This window comes from Arvicanthis niloticus, chromosome 18, assembly GCF_011762505.2.
Source record: "Arvicanthis niloticus isolate mArvNil1 chromosome 18, mArvNil1.pat.X, whole genome shotgun sequence".
NCBI lineage: Eukaryota > Metazoa > Chordata > Mammalia > Rodentia > Muridae > Arvicanthis > Arvicanthis niloticus.
This window is the reverse complement of record NC_047675.1, coordinates 49,493,774-49,511,532: the sequence shown is the minus strand read 5'-3', so window position 1 is coordinate 49,511,532 and position 17,759 is coordinate 49,493,774. Positions and strand designations below refer to the sequence as shown.

The 17,759-nt window shown below is 48.0% G+C and overlaps 1 protein-coding gene across 1 annotated transcript in view; it reads right to left on the bottom strand.

Moving 5' to 3' along the window:
* Rab4a (RAB4A, member RAS oncogene family) overlaps window positions 1–11,240 on the bottom strand; it is a 28,961-nt gene extending 17,721 nt beyond the window's left edge. The window contains exon 1 of the mRNA XM_034523064.2: window positions 11,040–11,240. Within this exon, the coding sequence (XP_034378955.1) occupies window positions 11,040–11,070 (31 nt within the window). The 5' untranslated portion in view covers window positions 11,071–11,240. The remainder of the gene's footprint in view (window positions 1–11,039) is intronic.
* Between the last annotated feature and the right edge of the window lie 6,519 nt (window positions 11,241–17,759).

The window sequence follows — 17,759 nt, the reverse complement described above, 5'->3', positions numbered from 1 at the left end:
CTTGGAGCTGGATGTAGCAGAATCAGGAATTTAAGGTCGTTTCAGCTATTTAAGGATTTAAAAGCTAACCAGGGATCTGTGAGACCCTAACCCAACAATAACAACACACGAAGCAACATCCCCCCACCCACCCATCCACCAGCCAGTCAACAGAAAGGAGACAGAGAGCAGAGGGGGAAGTTTGCTATTGTGGCAAGGGGCTGTGGAAGGAACAGCACAGGGGTTCTGAGCTGGGAAATTTTAGTTTATGAATATTTATTACATAGCTGGAGTGTGTGTGTGTGAGAGAGAGAGAGAGAGAGAGAGAGAGAGAGAGAGAGAGAGAGAGAGAAAGAGGCAGAGGCAGAGGCAGAGGCAGAGGCAGAGGCAGAGGCAGAGGCAGAGGCAGAGGCAGAGGCAGAGGCAGAGGCAGAGGCAGAGGCAGAGGCAGAGGCAGAGGCAGAGGCAGAGGCAGAGCTCTGTTTCCTCCCAAATCATGGTGGAATGAATTTCCATCCTTAGGGTATTTCCTTCCCGTATCCTCTTGAAAAATCCCATGGTTCTTACACTCACAGGTAATGGTTTCTTCAGGGAGAAATTAGCTCAAAGGCAGGGAAGAGTCTGCATCCCAAAATAGAAATGCTAAAATGGGGCCTTATGCCGTGTGCTTTTAACTTTCCATATGATAAATGTCAGATGAGATCATGGGAAAGCTACCAAGTGATCAGCAGCAGTGGGTAGACAGAGCCACCCTTCCACGGAGGCATTACAGAGCAGAAAAAGTCACAGCAGCCAGAGGACGTGACCCTCGATGCCCTGCCTCCGCCCCAGACCCCAGAGACCCACAGCAGGACTGTGAGCTAAGGCACAGAACAGGGTATGCAGTAGGGGACAAGTCAAAATGACAAACCAGTGTTGCACACTGTGCTCGGCAGCCAGTGCCATGACCTCAGGCTTGGTTGGCCAACAGAGCCTCAGTCCGTGCAGCATCTCCGGCTCTGGCCACATTTGGCTTTAACTCTGGTCCTGCTCTCAGACTCCGATCATGGCTCCATTCTCTATCATGGAATCCTACTATTTTTTCTGAGCTCATCGTGGAACCGGCTGTTAAGATAAAACTGATCTGAAACTGGATGTCAAACCCCCATGATGAGAGAATGCCACCGTGTGTGTGTGTGTGTGTGTGTGTGTGTGTGTGTGTTCACTACCTGCAGTCTGCCAATGGTAAGGAGACACAAACATGGTGGCCCCCTTCCAGGACATCCACACTCACATGCTGCCACCCTCACAAGGAAGAGCTTTGAACACAAGTTCTACAATGCCTTCTTAGTTTTCTCTTCAAGTTGCCACTTTGAGGTTGAGATTTCTGCAGGCCATAGTGGGATGGAGGCCCTTGAACTGCACACCCTCCAGGTCCCTCTTCCTGGTCCAAGAGGCAATTGGCTTTGGATAGGCAGGATGAAAGATTTGGGGGTTCCTTGCTTTCATGCTTAGAGTTTGTGATGTGAAGACCAATGGAAGGGATGTCGAAGGATTCGGGGAGAATCTATTTTGAGACACCGAATGGCAGATCCAGCTGGAAAATCCTGTGAGCCAACAAGGTTGAGGCCACGGGGAGCATCTCTCACACGGTTTGAGCATGAAAGGCCCCTGGTGAAATCTGTGCCCTTGAGGTGGGGCAGAATCCTGACCACTTCCCCCTACAAAGCTCGTTGTCTTAGAGCAGCAGATCTGGTAGAAGACTGGGCTGGGACGCTGCAAAGCATATATCCTAGCAACAGAGAAGCAGAGGCAGTAAATGCAGACACTGGAGCTGGGGGTGAAAGGCGGGGGTATCTGAGAAGGGCGCAATCCATGGCTTATTGGAGAGTCAGAAACTTTTACCTCAGGATGGATACAGAAGGTGCCCAGGGTACAGCCAGAGAATTGAATACCTGAAGCAGAAGGGAAGGTGACCAGAAGTGACGCTGCAGAGGTGTGAGGCTGAGGTATTAGCCAGTCCTCTGTACAGATGCATCAGGCACCAGGTCAGTCAGGAACTGAGGACAAAGCAAGATGGCCAGCAGATGACCCTGATGACAGCTAGCCCAAATGTCTGCAGATGACAACAGCCTAAAGAGCTGGCAGGGCTCAACATGAAGGGCATGCGTATTTCAGAAAACGCACTCTGGTGCCCCCCTGAGGGAAAGGCAGCCCAGAATGAGAGGTCACCACCAGTGCAGGACACAGTGAGCTAAAGATAAGGATGTCCCATTAGGACAGACGCCCTTAATTGGGAACAAACTTTAAGTATATTGAAGACTACACTGTTGAGGTTGACTAGGTTAACGGAAAGATGAAGCCTGGCAAACTCTGTAAAGAAACAAGGGCAAATAATCTGTCAAGATGATTTTCAGAATATTTCATTTCAAGGAGAGACAGAGAGAGAGAGCCAAACAGCTTTCCCTTTTTAGACTGGGTCTTACTGTGCAGCCTGGCGTTCTGCCTCTGCTTCCCAAGTACTGGGGTCACTGGTGTGGGTGACCCCACCCAGTGTGAGCAGCTGACTTGATTGGTGGCTGATTCAAAGGGCCCTCCTGATGTGGTTTGACAGACTGGAAGGGCAGGTAAGCGTGCTCAACAGTCAGCTGGCTCTCAGCTCTTCCTTTATGTGGGGGGCTGGCTCATGGGGACCAGCTTTGACGCACTGAGGGCAGGGACTTGAGGTCTCATTGTCTTTGAAAGGCTGACCTATTGTGATGAGTTTTGTGATCTGACCACCGTGGGCTCGCACAGGAAGCATGGGTCCTCTGAACGGTACACTGTACAGATGGACAGTGACCCTGCCCTAGAGGTCTCCTAGGTCTGAGGTACCACTGTGCACTCCTACCTTTTAGCCTAGTCAGCCCTGGATCCACAGACAGATTTTGTTCCATATGGCTCACGGTAAGTCAACAGGATCTGGTCCCATCAGAGGGGTGATGAAGGCTAGCCTCTTGCTCATCTCCAGCTGCATGTGGGACCTAGGCCCTCCTCATAGTGGGTCTGAGTGCTGGGCATCAGTACACGGAGCATGAAGTATATGGTTTCACTTCCATCTGTGGATAAGGCTAACCACTAAGGCACATACCTGCTTCTTGGGTTGGGAAAGTCCCCAGTGTAGCAGTGGGCTGGGGACCATCATTAGTGTCAGAAGAGTTTCAATCAGACCTGGCAGCTGAGGCTGGCAACAACTGGAAACAGTCTGTCCATAAGCACGTGTAACTAAGGAGCAGGAACTGTGCTCCTGAGAAATGGACCAGAACATTTGCAATGTTTTTATGACTGTAGCAAGCCTGCCTGAGGTACACAAAGTACCGGGTTTGATACCTAGTGTTCATAAACTGGGTGTGGTGGTGCACACCTATGATCTCCCACTCAGAGGGTGGCGGCAGGAGCATCAGAAGTTGAAGGTCATTCCTGCCTATGTAGGGCCTTGGAGACCAAGGTGAACGAGAGGCTATCAGGTAGTTAGTCATGAGCCAGGACAAAGGGAGTCATTCTGCAAACAGTAACAATGAAGCCAGACATCTGAATGCACTGGGGCTCTCCACTGGGAGTCCTCCAGAGGAGTTCTGAGTTGTGTCCTGTGCACAAATGTGCTCTACAGCACCTGGATCGGTCCCCGAGGCCGTGCTTGACACCCCGTTAGTTACTTCTCTGGCTGCCCCACCCCCATCTGACCCTCACATTCTCTCCAGGAGCACCCCTGAAGCTGGCAGCTGCAGAACCAGGTCCTCCCACGCTTGGCTCCAGATCTGTGTCCTCGGCAGGGAGACTTGTTTTGCCTATTTTCAGGCTACATGAGGTATCCACGTGATCTTGTCGGTCCAGGAAACTCGATCTACAGAACAGGTTTTATAAGAGTTCCGTTTCCACTACCACAGTGGGACTGTCTGATTTCTGTCACAAACAAAATAATAAAACCAGGCCTCCCTGTCAAGTGTCTATTTACTTTGGCTTTTTGTTTCATCTTCTCCGAGACTGAAATCATTGTTTCTCAAATGGATTCACATCAAAGCCTGTTTTGGTTGGCTGTCCCTGGATTGCACAGAGGACCGAGACAGGTCATCTGGACCCTCTGTTCCCAAAGGCGAGAGTTTACTTTCTAATATTGAAAGAAGGTTTTGCTTTGATCGTAAGCGAGAGCAGAAGGACCCATGGACTGTGCTCAGACCTGTGTTTCCTTCCTGAGCATCCAGCGACCGCTGTGGCAGGCACACGGAAGCCAGAGGGGCTGCTGAACGCACCCTCTACATACATCTCTACATACATATACAGCTGGCTATGACAAGATGCTTTGTTTTTAAACCTCCACTTGCTTTTCTGCATGATTAAAAATTTATGTTTGAAAAGAAAATGATAAACATCTCTCTAAAATAGACCTCCCATTCATAATTTATTAGCACTTTATGAATAGTGTCTTTTTCTCCATCTAATATCACTGACTCCATAAGGCCGAAATGGAAAGCAGACTGCACCTGAGGAGATGGAGCCAGGTGTGCTGGCTCAGTCTTGTAATCTGTTTCAGGAGGTGGAGGCAGAAGGATCAGGTCTAACCTGGGCTACAAAGCAAATTTGAGGCCTGCCTGGGGAACATGAAACCCTGTCTTTTTCTTTTTTAAATCACGTGTGTGTGTGTGTGTGTGTGTGTGTGTGTGTGTGTGTGTGTTTTAGTGGCGTGGTTTATGCACATGAATGCAGGTGCCTGCAGAGGCCAGATCTGTTGGGTCCCCTGGAGCCGGACTTACAGGGGGTGGTGAGCTACCTGATCTGGGTTCTGGGAATTGAACTTGGGTCCTCTGGAAGACAGCAAGTATCCTTAACCACGGAGCCATTTCTCCAGTGTGAAACCCTGTCTCAAAACAACAAAACAACAACAACAAACAAAAACAAAACCAGACAGAGGAAGCCGAAACAGCCATAAAACTCAGCCAGTGAGTGCTGTTACACGGCGGTGGAGGCAGGACTTGTTGTGGAGCAGCAGTCCACGCCAAATTTACCGTCGTCGTCACACACCAGTTTGTATTGACCCAGTCTTTCACAACATAGACCACCTTTGGAACTCCTGCTTTTGAAACAAGGTCTCCCTTTGAAGTCCTGGCTGGCCTGGAGTCTCCACGAAGATCAGGCTGGATCTGCTTGCTTCTGCCCTGGCAGTTCTATGATTAAAGGCTGTGCCAATACACCTGGCTCCTTAGAACCCTTAGACAAGCTTCAAAAAAAAAACAAAAACAAAACAAAAAACAACAACAACAAAAAACCAAACCAAAACAGACAAACAAACACTGTGTAAGTATACAGTGCTTCCTTTCCTTATGCTCTGTGGTATAATGTGGTTCCTTTTCTTTTTATCTCTTTTAAAAACAGGGTTTCATGTAGCCCAGGTTACTACTCTACTTTAGAAGTGTAGGGGTTATTGGCATGGCCCCACGACACCCAGTTCTACCCTGTAATATGTGTCTTGTGTCATTTTATACTTTACTGCACAGTTGCAGTCACCAAGTGTGACACATCCTTCAAATGCAAAGAAAACAGTCCACCAGTGAAATGGAAGAACAGGAACACTGGGGTGGGTTCTGGCTTCACCCCAGCTCACGATCCCCTGTAACTGCAGTTCCAGGGGATGTGGTGCAGTCGTTTGAGCTCACATACACCCAGAAAAATAAATCTTAAAAAACAAACAAAATTGTCTCATCTCAGAAATTCCGTCACAGCAACGGGGGTTAAGGCGTAGGCCAGGACTCAAGCTTGCAGAAGCTTCCAACAAACCACTTTAACTGGGCAATGCTCTCCTAGAATTACTGACAATGATCAAAACATACGAGCTCAGTTTGACCACACCCCCTAGAACAGCTTCAGAGAAGAAATTCCAGAAACAAAATACGTTTTTTTTTTTTTTCTCCCTCTCATTTCGAAGAAACGTTCAGGGTTGGAGAGATGGCTCAATAGTTAAGAAGACTTCCTGCCCTTTCAGAGAACCGGAGTTCAAACCAGCACCCAGCTTACAACTGCCTGTAACTCTAGATACAGGAGATCAGATGACCTCTTTTGGACTTGTGGACACCCATACAGGTGGCATATTCACACACGCTCACACATGCATGCACACACACACACACACACACACACACACACACACACACACACACACACGCGCGCGCGCGCGCATGCGCGCGCACACACACATGCACGCACCCTGCAAAGCATGACTTTCAGCTTCTGATTCTTCTGTTTCTACCTCCTAAATGCTGGGATCAGGGATGTTCCTCCCACCTCAGCCCCAGCCCTGCTCCTTGAATGCTCACTGGTTTTCAGTGAATGTAAAAAAGAAAAATACAACTTTGACAATCAAAAAATGTACTGTATCACCAGTCGTGGTGGCTCACTCCTTTAACCCCAGCACTCTGGATGTACAGACAGGCAGATCTATGTGTGTTCAAGGCCAACCTGGTCTACAGAATGAGTTCAAGGACAGCTGGGGCTACACAGAGAAACCCTGTTTTGAAAAAGCCAAAAACCAAACACACACAAAAAATAAATAAAAATAAAATTATTGAATCGAATAAATGTTTTTTTTTTCTGTTGTCTGCTTGAACTGTTTAAATGTGTTATCAGTTGTGACTTAAGGCAATTAGGTGATTCTTCTAACAGAAAATTAATTTTACCTTATTAATGAAGGGCTTTTGAAAAAAAACATTTTTTTTTTTTTTTTTTAATTTGGGATATCCTTGTCAATCCAAATTGCCTTATCAAGCCTACGTGTCTTCAGGAATCATTTTTTTTTTTTTTTTAGGTTTTTCGAGACAGGGTTTCTCTGTGTAGTCCTGGCTGTCCTAGAACTCACTCTGTAGACCAGGCTGGCCTCGAACTCAGAAATCCGCCTGCCTCTGTTCAGGAATCATCTTATGATGTCTATGTCCTGTGAGTTAGCTTCCAGGGGTTTGCATCTCAAAGTGCCCTAAGTCAGCTGGCTTAACATGGCAGACATTTGCTGTCTGAGAGTACCAGAGGCCTAGCGAGGTGTGGCAGGAATAGAGCTCCTGCAGGCTCAGGGAAGGATGCTTCCTGCCTATTCCTCTTCCTAGTGGTTGCCAGCTGTGCTGGGGTACCCTGTCTGGGGACTGGATTTCTCTAACCTGAGGCTCACTGCCACAACCCACTCTCCTTGGGTGTGTCTGTGGCCCTGCTTCCCTGGTCTCATCAGGGCACAGTCCCTGAGTTTGAGACACACTACTCCAGCACGACTCTACCTTCAGTAGATACCAGCAAAGATTTTATTCCAAGGAAGGGCACACACACAGGTTAGGATTTAAGTGTGACTTTGACACACAAGTAAGGATGAGTAGTTGGCAGAAAACACTCTGATGATCTCAGCACTGCATGTCAGACACCAGAGTGCTGTGCGTTCTTTACTAGGTGAAATATTCTATGCTGCATATACTATGAAAGAAGCAACCATGGGGCCAGCAACACAAACGGACTTCTTCTGTCCGTTCACACAGGACTCGTAAATCATAGTGCGTAGACACCTGTCTCAAATTCTTCCTCGATGCCAGTCTTTTCTAGCACTTGAAGTTTTAAAAAAAAGTTCCCTGGCGTTTTCCCACTGCACACGCTGCTTAGCGATTTCTGTGACCAGCCATTTGGTGTCTGGAATTACTTAAGGATAGCTTTCAAGCTCTCGGGTCTCGGGCTGCTGACACTGGGGTGGGCCAGCTAGTGTTCACTGAATACAGGGTGCTGAATCTCTAACAATAACTAGGAGAACCTTCCTCCCTTCAGACAAGGGGGGCTCAGGTTGAGGGTTCAGTGTCACGTTGTTTGCTGGGACCAAGAGGCCAGAGGGAGGATTTGCTTTGCTTTGTTTCACAGGGGTCAGCCCAGGGGCTGGGAAGATGGGAATAGAGGCCAGGAAGCAGAGCAAAGGGCATACAAGAAGAGACAGGTTGTCAATAATAACATCAGATCATGACTCTTTCAAGGGGTTAGTATGGAGCTCCCCCCCACCCCAAACACACACCTCTAGAAACTCACCACAGGGATACCTGGGTCTGCTTTACTAATATCCTAGGAGTCTCAGTCTAACCAAGTAGACCAGGGTAACCACTGTACATTTCAACCAGAAGCCTTCCTGTCTAACCTTCCGATTTGCATTATGGTATTACGTGACCTAAAGCAGTGATCATGGAGTTAGGGGCTTCGGGTCAAGGAAGTGCTCGGCATCATTCAGTGAGTGTGAGGTGTGGCGGCCACTGTCCAGCCAATGTCCAGCCATGAGAGGCTCATTAACAGGAGCCAGAAGCACTACCTCCTAATTTTCAACTTGCACCAAGCTGCGCAGAGCCTCTCTTTCACAGAAGAAAGAAAACCAGCCCCAACACAAGGAGCTTAAAGGTTAGGCAAACATTCCTCTGCCAGCCAAAAGGCAAACATCCGGAGGGAGAGGACCCGGTTGCTTTAATTTGGGGAACAATACTTTGTAAACACAGCCAATGATAAGGGACTGTGACAGCCTTTGTCTTGGCTTTGGGTGACTTTTCTTTTCTTTTATGATGGCAGCCTGAGAGACCAGTTGTACCTCTTTCTAAAGATAAACTTCCACTTAATAATATATAACATATTATATATTAATATATATATACACACACACTTATGTCTCCTCCATTGAAAGCAAATATTAGATTCAGACTTAGTTAAAAAGCAAAAATCCTGGAAATGGGGACGCATGTCTATAAACCTAGGACTCAGGTGGCAGAGGCAGGGGTATTGCTATATGTGTGAGGCCAACCTGGGCTACAGTGAATGCTAAGCCATCCAGAACTATAGAGAAAGAACCTGTCTCAAAACAAACAAACAAAAAACCTAAAGGCATATTTGGAAAAATACCTTGAAATAAGGGAAAAGATAAACATACACAGGGCTGCAGAGATGGCTCAGTGGTTAAGAGCATTGACTGCTCTTCCCAAGGACCTGGGTTCAATTCCCAGGCACCCACATGGCAGTTCACAACTGTCTGTGACTCCAAGATCACCCTCACACAAGCATACATGCAGGCAAAACACCAGTGCACATAAAATACAAATAAATAAATGAATAAACAGACACACACATTTTGTGTGTGGCCCTGGCGTCTTGCTAGAGAAGCAATCTGCCGCTGAGTTTTACTTCCAGCCCCTGAAACAATACTAACAGTCACAGCTTCATGATCAGAGTTTAATCTCTGGTGAGCAAACACTAATTAACTCTATCTGAGGTGAAGCAGAGGGGTGTGCAGTGGTGTCTGCCTTATACCTACCATTTCCTGAGAGAACCAAGGAACAATGCTGCCTCCTATGCTGTCCCCTCCTGCCTCACTTGGCCTGACCCCAGGAGGCTTTCTTTGAGGACTCTACTCCTCCCAGGAACAGGAGAATCAGCTACAGAGTGTATTTTGCTAGAGACACTTCTTACTATGGCTCTCAGCCTACCGAACCACACCACACAGAGGCATGTGTAGGCCACCTGTGGCCCTGACAAAGCCAGTCACTCACTCCCTGGGTAGTGCCTTAAGTTTACAGGGACAGGCATTATGTCTCACTGCCACAGGAAGAGTCCATGCTGGTGCTGAGAGACAGTGGACCAGGCTGCTGTGTGCCTTATGACACTCCTTCCAGGGTCCCACCCTCTCAAAGTCCAAACCTCCAAAGCTCTTCAACTGTGTCCTCACCTTCTTAAACCACACTCCCAGATCTAAACCCCAGGTCTGCCTGTCCACTTGCCCCCCTCTGACCCATCTAGGTCAGCCCCTTCTCACACAGCCATGCTGAGTCCTTCAGAGCTGCTGCCTGGTTTTTAATTGTTCATCCATTAAGGTCACAGCTGAATTAAAAATCTCTTCCTCGCTGGATGGCAAACTCTTGGGGAAGTTTCCATGGCACTCTTACAATGAGTAGAGTCTTCCTGGCTGGCCCCTGGCCCCACCCTGTGGCAGGAAGGAAGCAGGGGGCACATATTGGGATAACCTAACAGATCACCATGCTTTTCCGTTGGGAGTCCCTCCCTGGGACCAGCACACACCAAATCAAAGTTTCAAGTCTCAGCAACTGGCAGGCAAGGGCCAACAATGCATGGTAGTGGATGTTTATTCTTACTTCGACTGGGGGAGGGGCAGCACCCAGCACGTGCACTGAGAATGGCTGGGTGCTGCAGGAGTAAAAAAGATGGGAAAAACAAAAAAACAAAACAAACAAACAAACAAAAAAAACGGCTCCATATCCAAGACCCCTGGTCATAAGAGGACCATATATTTGTATTTATAAATATAATATAATGCAACCATATGCTGGAGGGAGGAAGGGAAGGAAAGATAGAAGGCCAGGGGTCTCCAGAAAAGAGGTGCATTCATCCACTTAAACCTCATTATAATCTCAATGCAAAGAAAGGAATTCCAACCCTTGAGAGGCCCACAGCCAAGCCCCCAGAGACACTGAATGCAGGCGTGGCCCCAGCCTTCATCCCTGCGGTTGGTGCTGCAGTGAGGAGGGGCAGAATCGACCACAAATTGGCTCCTCCAACCCCGAGCGATTGAAATAATCCGAGGAGGAAAATGTCGGGTGAAACCAGGGTCAAAGCAGGAGGGCCCTTGGTAGAGAGAGAGGGCCACAGCGGCTCTGCACAGCTGGAGGCACCTGCTGGCCGGAGACTCCAGCCCAGCGCCTGACACCCCTAGATCCTCAAGATTCCAGCCCAGCCTGAAACACCCCGACATTCTCAAGTTCTAGCTCGACCTTGACACCCCAAGAATCTCAGGATTCCAGCCGCTGACACTTCAGGATTCTCAGTATCTCCACCTGGCCCCAACACCCTGATTCTCAGGATCCCAACCCGACCCTAAACAACCCAAGATTCTCAGTATCTCCGCCTGGCCCCAGACACCGCGAGGTTTGCAGGGTATCTCGATATTCTAGACACGGGCTCTGGAGACCATGACCCCAGCCCCCAACATTCTGGGACCCCAAGGCCTGCCCCTCTACACACGTACGCAAACCCGCGCGTCTTACCGTAAGTCTCGGACATGGCGGTCTGCGCCATTCTGCCGCCACAGCTCCGCGGGGTCCGTCCTCCAGTCTCCGCAGAGCGAGAGGAACCGAGCGTGGAGAGCCGGGTACGGGCCCACGGCGAGCCGGCCACCGGCTGCGGCCCAGCGGGACTCGGCTCCGCGCCTGCGCACCGCCGCCCGGCGAAGGAGCCCGGCGCAAGGGGGAGGGGCGGGGTCGCAGGAGGAAGGAGGAGCGGGGCTGGGGAAGGGGAGGAGGGAGGGCGAGAGAAATGGTTAGCGGCTCCCACTCCAAGGAGGAGGCGAAGGCGAGGGAGGATGAAGGAGGGGACCAGGAAGGAGGGAGGGCGGGGGCCCTGCGCGCGGTAGGTCCTCCCAGATGGCTTAGCAGTACAGACTCAACCTTCCTTAAGTGTGACTTACCCAGGCTAGGGTGGGCAGGAGCCCGCTCTGAGGGCTCGTTGTGACAGAAAGAGGGTTCACTAGCAGGAAGCCAAGCTCAAGCCCAGGCAGGTGTGTTTGGTGACCAGAATTCTCCTGCTCACCACTTTAGTGGACAATGCTTGGCCCTGACTGCAGGCTAATTTCGAAGGTGTGTTCGGTTTATGAAACAATACAGGTCAGAACCTACTCCTTCCTCCAAGGAAAAGGGTCGGGACATTTATTGAAAGGCAAATTGGGATCGGGAAATTGGCTCACCTGAGCAAACCAGGGCCTAAGATCCTGCCTTCTTCTCAGCAGCAGAGGCCTGGTCTGTGGAAAGGCTACCGGTCTCTACCACGGGTCGACATTCCTTCTGCCTCGGTGCTGCCTGCCCCAATATTTCATTCTGTGTTTTGTGACAGAAAATTAAGCGGATGTGGAGAGGGAAAGGACCTCCTCCCCCCATCCTGGAATCTTGTTGAAGTCTCTTGCTGGCACAGCATGCAAAGTTTGCTGTTGAGCTCGCCCGGCATGGTGTTCCTTGCCTATAATCCCAGCATTCCGGAGACATAGGCAGGATTGTTTCAAGTTGGAGACCTACCTGGGCTACACAGCAAGGGGGAAAAACAAAGATAATAGAGAGACTCAACTCAAAAATAAGTAAATAACAAGAATGACTGCCTGCATAATTCATTTAATATAGAGATATTTCATATAAGGATGTTAAAGTAGCCCAGCAGTGTGGCCCACACCTTTGATCCCAGCACTGGGGAGGCAGAGGCAGGTGGATCTCTGTGAGTGTGAGGCTTATATCCAGAGTGAGTTCCAAGACAGCCAGGGCTACACAGAGAAACTCTGTCTCAAAAAAACAAAGGGGAAAGAAAGAAAGAAAGAAAGAAAGAAAGAAAGAAAGAAAGAAAGAAAGAAAGGAAGGAAGTTAGTTAGTTAAAATAGCAAGGAACTCCACTGGAAGGCCTGAGAGTGTGCAACCTTTGAGCTCAGCTTCGTTTCTTTCCCAGCTGCAAATCTGTAATATTCTGAGTTGCTCACAAACAAGATTACATTCAAAACACATGTCTTATTTGGGCATGGTGGCACAGGCCTTTAACTCCGGATCTCAGAAGGCAGGGTGACGCAGAGCTGAGTTTGAGGCCAATTTAGGCTACATACTGAGTTCTAGGCAAGCCAAGGCTGCATTGTGAGACTTTGTTTCATAAACAAACAAACAATAAATAAAAAGAAAGAAAAGATATTTCTTAGTCTTTCGTGACTTAATCTGGTAAAGAATCTTTTGACCCTTGTGACCTGTGTTTTTCTCTTGGCCTCTCATCCTATCCAGTGTACCTCAGAAACAACTCTATGATCTCACTTTTATAAAGAAAAAAGGGAGCCATAAAACCACCAAGCATGGAGGCACGTTTATAATCCCATCCCTCAAGAAACGGAGGCAGGAGTGCTGAGAGTGGAAGTAGCCAGACTTAGCTGTATAGTAAGTTTGAGGCTAGCTTGACCCATGCGAGACCCTGTGCTGGCTGCTATTTTTCTCAACTTGACACAAGCTGGTATCTGAGAAAAAAAATCACCACAATTGAGAATTTGTTCATAAAATTGTCCTATAGGCAAGCTGCTGGGGCATTTTCTTAATCAGTGACAATTAGTGACCCATTGAACCGTGTGTGTGTGTGTGTGTGTGTGTGTGTGTGTGTGTGTGTGTGTGTGACACACACCCAGGACAGGCAGTGAGTAAAGTACTTGCTGCCAAGCAGGATGACTTGGAACCACGTGATAGAAGATTTATCCTCTGACCCCAACACTTACTCATGCACTCATGCACGCACACACACACACACACACACACACACACTAAATAGTAAGCACCTGTGATGCATGTTTATACTCAATAAATAAATGTAAAAAAATTAACAAAATAAAACCAAAATGATGCATATACTATTGTTAAGACACTGGAAGCTGCCCCCCTCTCTCTCTTTTTATTTTTAAGGGGACAGGGTCTCATGTAACTCAGGCTGGTCTCCAACTTGTTACGAAGGTAAAGCTGACCTTGAACTTCTGACTTTCCTGCTTCTGCCTGAATGCTGAGATCAGAGCTTTGCACCACCATGCCAGGTGTCTGCAGCTCTGTGGACTGAGTTTAGGTTTTACGTATGCTCACTTTACCAGCTGAGCCCCATCTTCAGCCAGGACTTTCTCTTTTGAGAACACCCCCTCACAGAATTGTGGTGGTTTGAATAGGTGTGGCCCTCACAGACTCACGTGTTTGAATGCTTGGTCCATAGGGAATGGAACTATAAAAAGATATGGCCTTGTTGGAGTGGGTGTGGTCTTGTTGAAGGAAGTGTGTCATTGGGGGGTGGGCTTTGAGGTCTCCTGTGCTCCTGTACAGTGTAGCATAATGTCTCTCCTTGTGGATCCAGATGCAGAACTCTCAGCTTCTCCAGCACCACATCGACCTGCATGGCACCAGGCTTCTTACCGTGATGATAATTGGTGAGACCCCAGAAACTGTAAGTCAGCCCCAATTAAATGTTGTCTTTTATAAACGGTCATGGTGTCTCTTCACAGCAATAGAAACCCTAACTAAGACACTATGTTCTTTTCTTTGTCTTTCTCCTGTGATTAAATCTTTATTAAAATGTAGGAGAGCTGGAGAGATGGCTTAGCTATCAAGAACACTGGCTACTTTTCCAGAGGATGCAATTCAATTCCCAGCATTCACACAACAGCTAACAACCTTTTGTAACTCCAGTCCCAGGGGAACCCAACGTCCTCTTCTGGCCTCCATATGCACATGGTTCGTAGGCACCTATGCAGTCAAATACCTATGTAAGAGAAAATTAAACACGCCTTTTAAAAAATTAATTCTTTTACAATTTTATGTGTATATGTGTGGGCCTGAATACATATGTGTGCATCACATGCATGCAAGTGACCTTGAAGGCCAGAAGAGGGCATCAGATCCCCTGGAACTGGACTTACAGAAGGCTGTGAGCCACCTGATGTGGGCGCTGGGAACCAAACCCTGGTCCTTTGCAGAAGCATCAAGTGCTCTTAACCACTGAGCCATCTCTCCAGGCCTCCATTTTCTTAATAAACTCCAACTTTGCTTCATACTGACTTGTTCTGAAATTATTTTCTGCTGTGCAGTCAAGAATCCTGATTTCATCTGGGTATGGTGGCTCATGCCTTTATCCCAGCACTGGAGAGGCAGAGGCAAGTGGATATCTGTGAGTTCAAGGCCAACATGGTCTACATAGTGAGTGCCAGGGTAGCCAGGGCAGCCAGGGCTGGGTACATAGACCCTGTGTTAAAAAACAAACAAAACCAAACCTGCATTGCTGGGTGAGAGAGGTCTCTGAAAAGACCTCAGGCTGCTGCTGCATAGAGCTGCCTTGTTTCCAACTGTTGTTGATCCTTGTAGCAGATGAGTATGGGACCTCTGGGCTGAAATACTCCAAGAGCCCTAATTTTGAAAAACTATTTTGTATCTAGTTCCGTCTGGGCTCAGGTGCATCTTTCTTTGCTTTCTTTTTGTTACTATTGGTTTTATTTTTGATACAAGGTCTTACTTTATAGCAGAGGCTGGCCTCAAACTTACTATACAGTCCAGACGGGCCTTGAACTGGGCCTTGAACTGGCATCAACCTTGTATCTTGGTCTTCTCCTGCTGGGATTGAAGCATGCACCCCTCATTGCTTGGCCTTCAGCTGCTCTAATGGCTCCAGCTGCTTCTGATTAAAGCATTCAGAAGACCGGTGGTTGCCACACCAGTAAGAGGCCAGGAGGAAGTCACTGGCACGGTGCTCACCTGTGTATTAAGAGAAACTGGACATAGATATCTCAGAAACCTACTCTGGAAACCTACTCTGGTGGCAGGAAAAAAGGGTGTGGGGGGGTGGCTTTTGACTGGCCAGAAGGTTGTGAATTATCTCAGTTGTTTCCAGTCAGTTACAGGTTGGACTTCTGTGCTACACTTCCTCCCTCTCACTGCTGCACCTGAGGAACCTTTTTTTTTTTTTTTTTTTTTTTTTTAAAGCTTTCCTCTAAAGCTGTATTTTTTTGTGTTTTGTGAGAAATGTGACCTGGGAAAGGATCCTATTTAGTGGCAAAAGGAAGACAAAACCCAGAGAGGTCTTTCTGTGCTTACCAGGAAAATTTGTGGGGAAACTAGAACAGCCTTGTGGTGTGAGAGGTCTCTGTATCTCGGCAGCCTGGGTCCCGGAGGAAGTGAGCCTCTGCTGGTGTTCCCAGAGGCTGCTCAGACTCTGAAACATTGTTAATTGTGCACGGAGATTTTACCAACACATTAACTTATATTTCTCTTTTAACCGTCTCCTTTCTCTTCTGCGGAGGTTTGTGGCAGTGTAAAAGTAGGTCCAGGTTCAGGGGGACCTATCTAAAGGGAAAAGAAGGGGAAAGGACTCTCCCCAAAAACAGAATCCCACTCCTTCCCAGGCCAGTGGCTCCCCACGCAGCAAGTACTTTGTTTCTGCTTCTAGATTCCGCTAGGCAGTGTGACAGGGCCTCATGTTTCAAGACAAAGTTTGAGGCTTAGGACTTGGTGGCATGGGTCCTTGGGGCCAGGCTTAGTGAAGGCCCTCCACAGCCTGTGACCCTCCATGGCTGGAGTCGGAGAATATGAGATAACAGCCAACAGTTGGCACTTAGGAGCATCTGGTATTACCTCAGGGAGGAGCCAGGCTTTGCAACTACGTATGGAAGCTTGAAATGTGAATTTAGTTAAAACCCGAGCCAGTGGGACTGATCCCTGAATGAATGAATGAATGTCATCAAGTAGGAAGATATCTTGGAGGACAGCCTTCCAATACCAAAACAAACAAAAACAGCCCCAAAACCTCTGTGGCAAACCTGCTCTCAAGATCTATTTGCCCTGAATGGGGTGGATGAGTTTCAGGGGCAGAACCAGCCCAAAGTCTAACACCTTGGAGTCCAGAGCCTGCTCACTCTTGGCACTTCTAGGATGGGTGACGTGATTCACTGTAGCCCTTGTAGCCTCAAGCTGAGTTGGTGCATTTGAACACACTCCCAAATCACTAGGGGCTGGAAATGAAACATCATGTATCATCCCAGGGAAGATGTCCCCAGAAACCAATGGGCTAGAGAAAGCCCTTGATTATAACTAACTCTCAAGAGGGCAGATAAGAAGTGAGCTATTGGGCTGGAGAGATGGCTCAGTGGTTAAGAGCACTGACTGGTCTTTCAGAGGTCCTGAGTTCAATTCCCAGCAACATGGTGGCTCACAACCATCTGTAATAGGATCTGATGCCCTCTACACTGGCGTTTCCAGCCCAGGTGATTCATTCTGTGTTTACTTGGGACAACTTCACTGAGGTACGATGGGCACTGTGAATTAACACGTTGATTGGTTCGAGAACTTGTGCTTGCTGCTCCAGGGGTCACAGCTTCTTATTGTGTTCAGCGGCCACATCTGTGTCCTGTGATCTGAGTGGTTCCTTTTGGCACTTCTCTATAACAAACCTGACCATTCTAGGAGTGTTACAAGAGTAACATTGGACAGTCTGTACCCTTTAGTGTCTGGCCTCAGGGTGGAGACACAGCTTGGAGGTCAACTGTAGCTCTGTGCTTCGGGATCTGCACTCAGGTGAAGCAGGCCCTTGATTGGGTACAGTGAAGAAGAACGTCAGGCCTGATTCTAGCACTCTGGAGGTCAAGCAGGAAGACGAAGTTCAAAGTCTTCTTCAGCTACATCGTAGGGTGGAGGCCAGCTTTGGCTACATGAGATCCTGCCTCAAAGAAGGTGACAGAGGTGATTAAGTAGAGAAAGACATGGTGTGTGCTTTTACTTTCAAATATGAATGTTGATTTAAAAATCAGAGTCGGGCTTGAGCGATGGATGGCTCAGTGGTTAAGAGCACTGACTGCTCTTCCAGAGATCCTGAGTTCAATTCCCAGCATCCACATGGTGGCTCACAACCATCTGTAATGGAATCTGATGCTCTCTTCTGGTGCGTCTGAAGACAGCTACAGTGTACTCATATAAAATAAATAAGTAAATCAGAGTCTTAACAATATCTATACAAGTACACTGTGGTTTTTAGAGTTGATCAGAAGACATAATGTACAACTAGGTCAAAAGACAAGTGAGGTTTAACGATCAGACACAAAGGCGTCAGCTGGTTTAGCTGTTTGTGGAAGAATTTCCTTTGCTCTCCGGGTGGGAAGGTGGCTTAGGAGCCACCTTGTTTTCCAGTGGGGATAAGAGGGCGATATGCTTGGTTAAATTCAAAGGTCACTGGCCCTG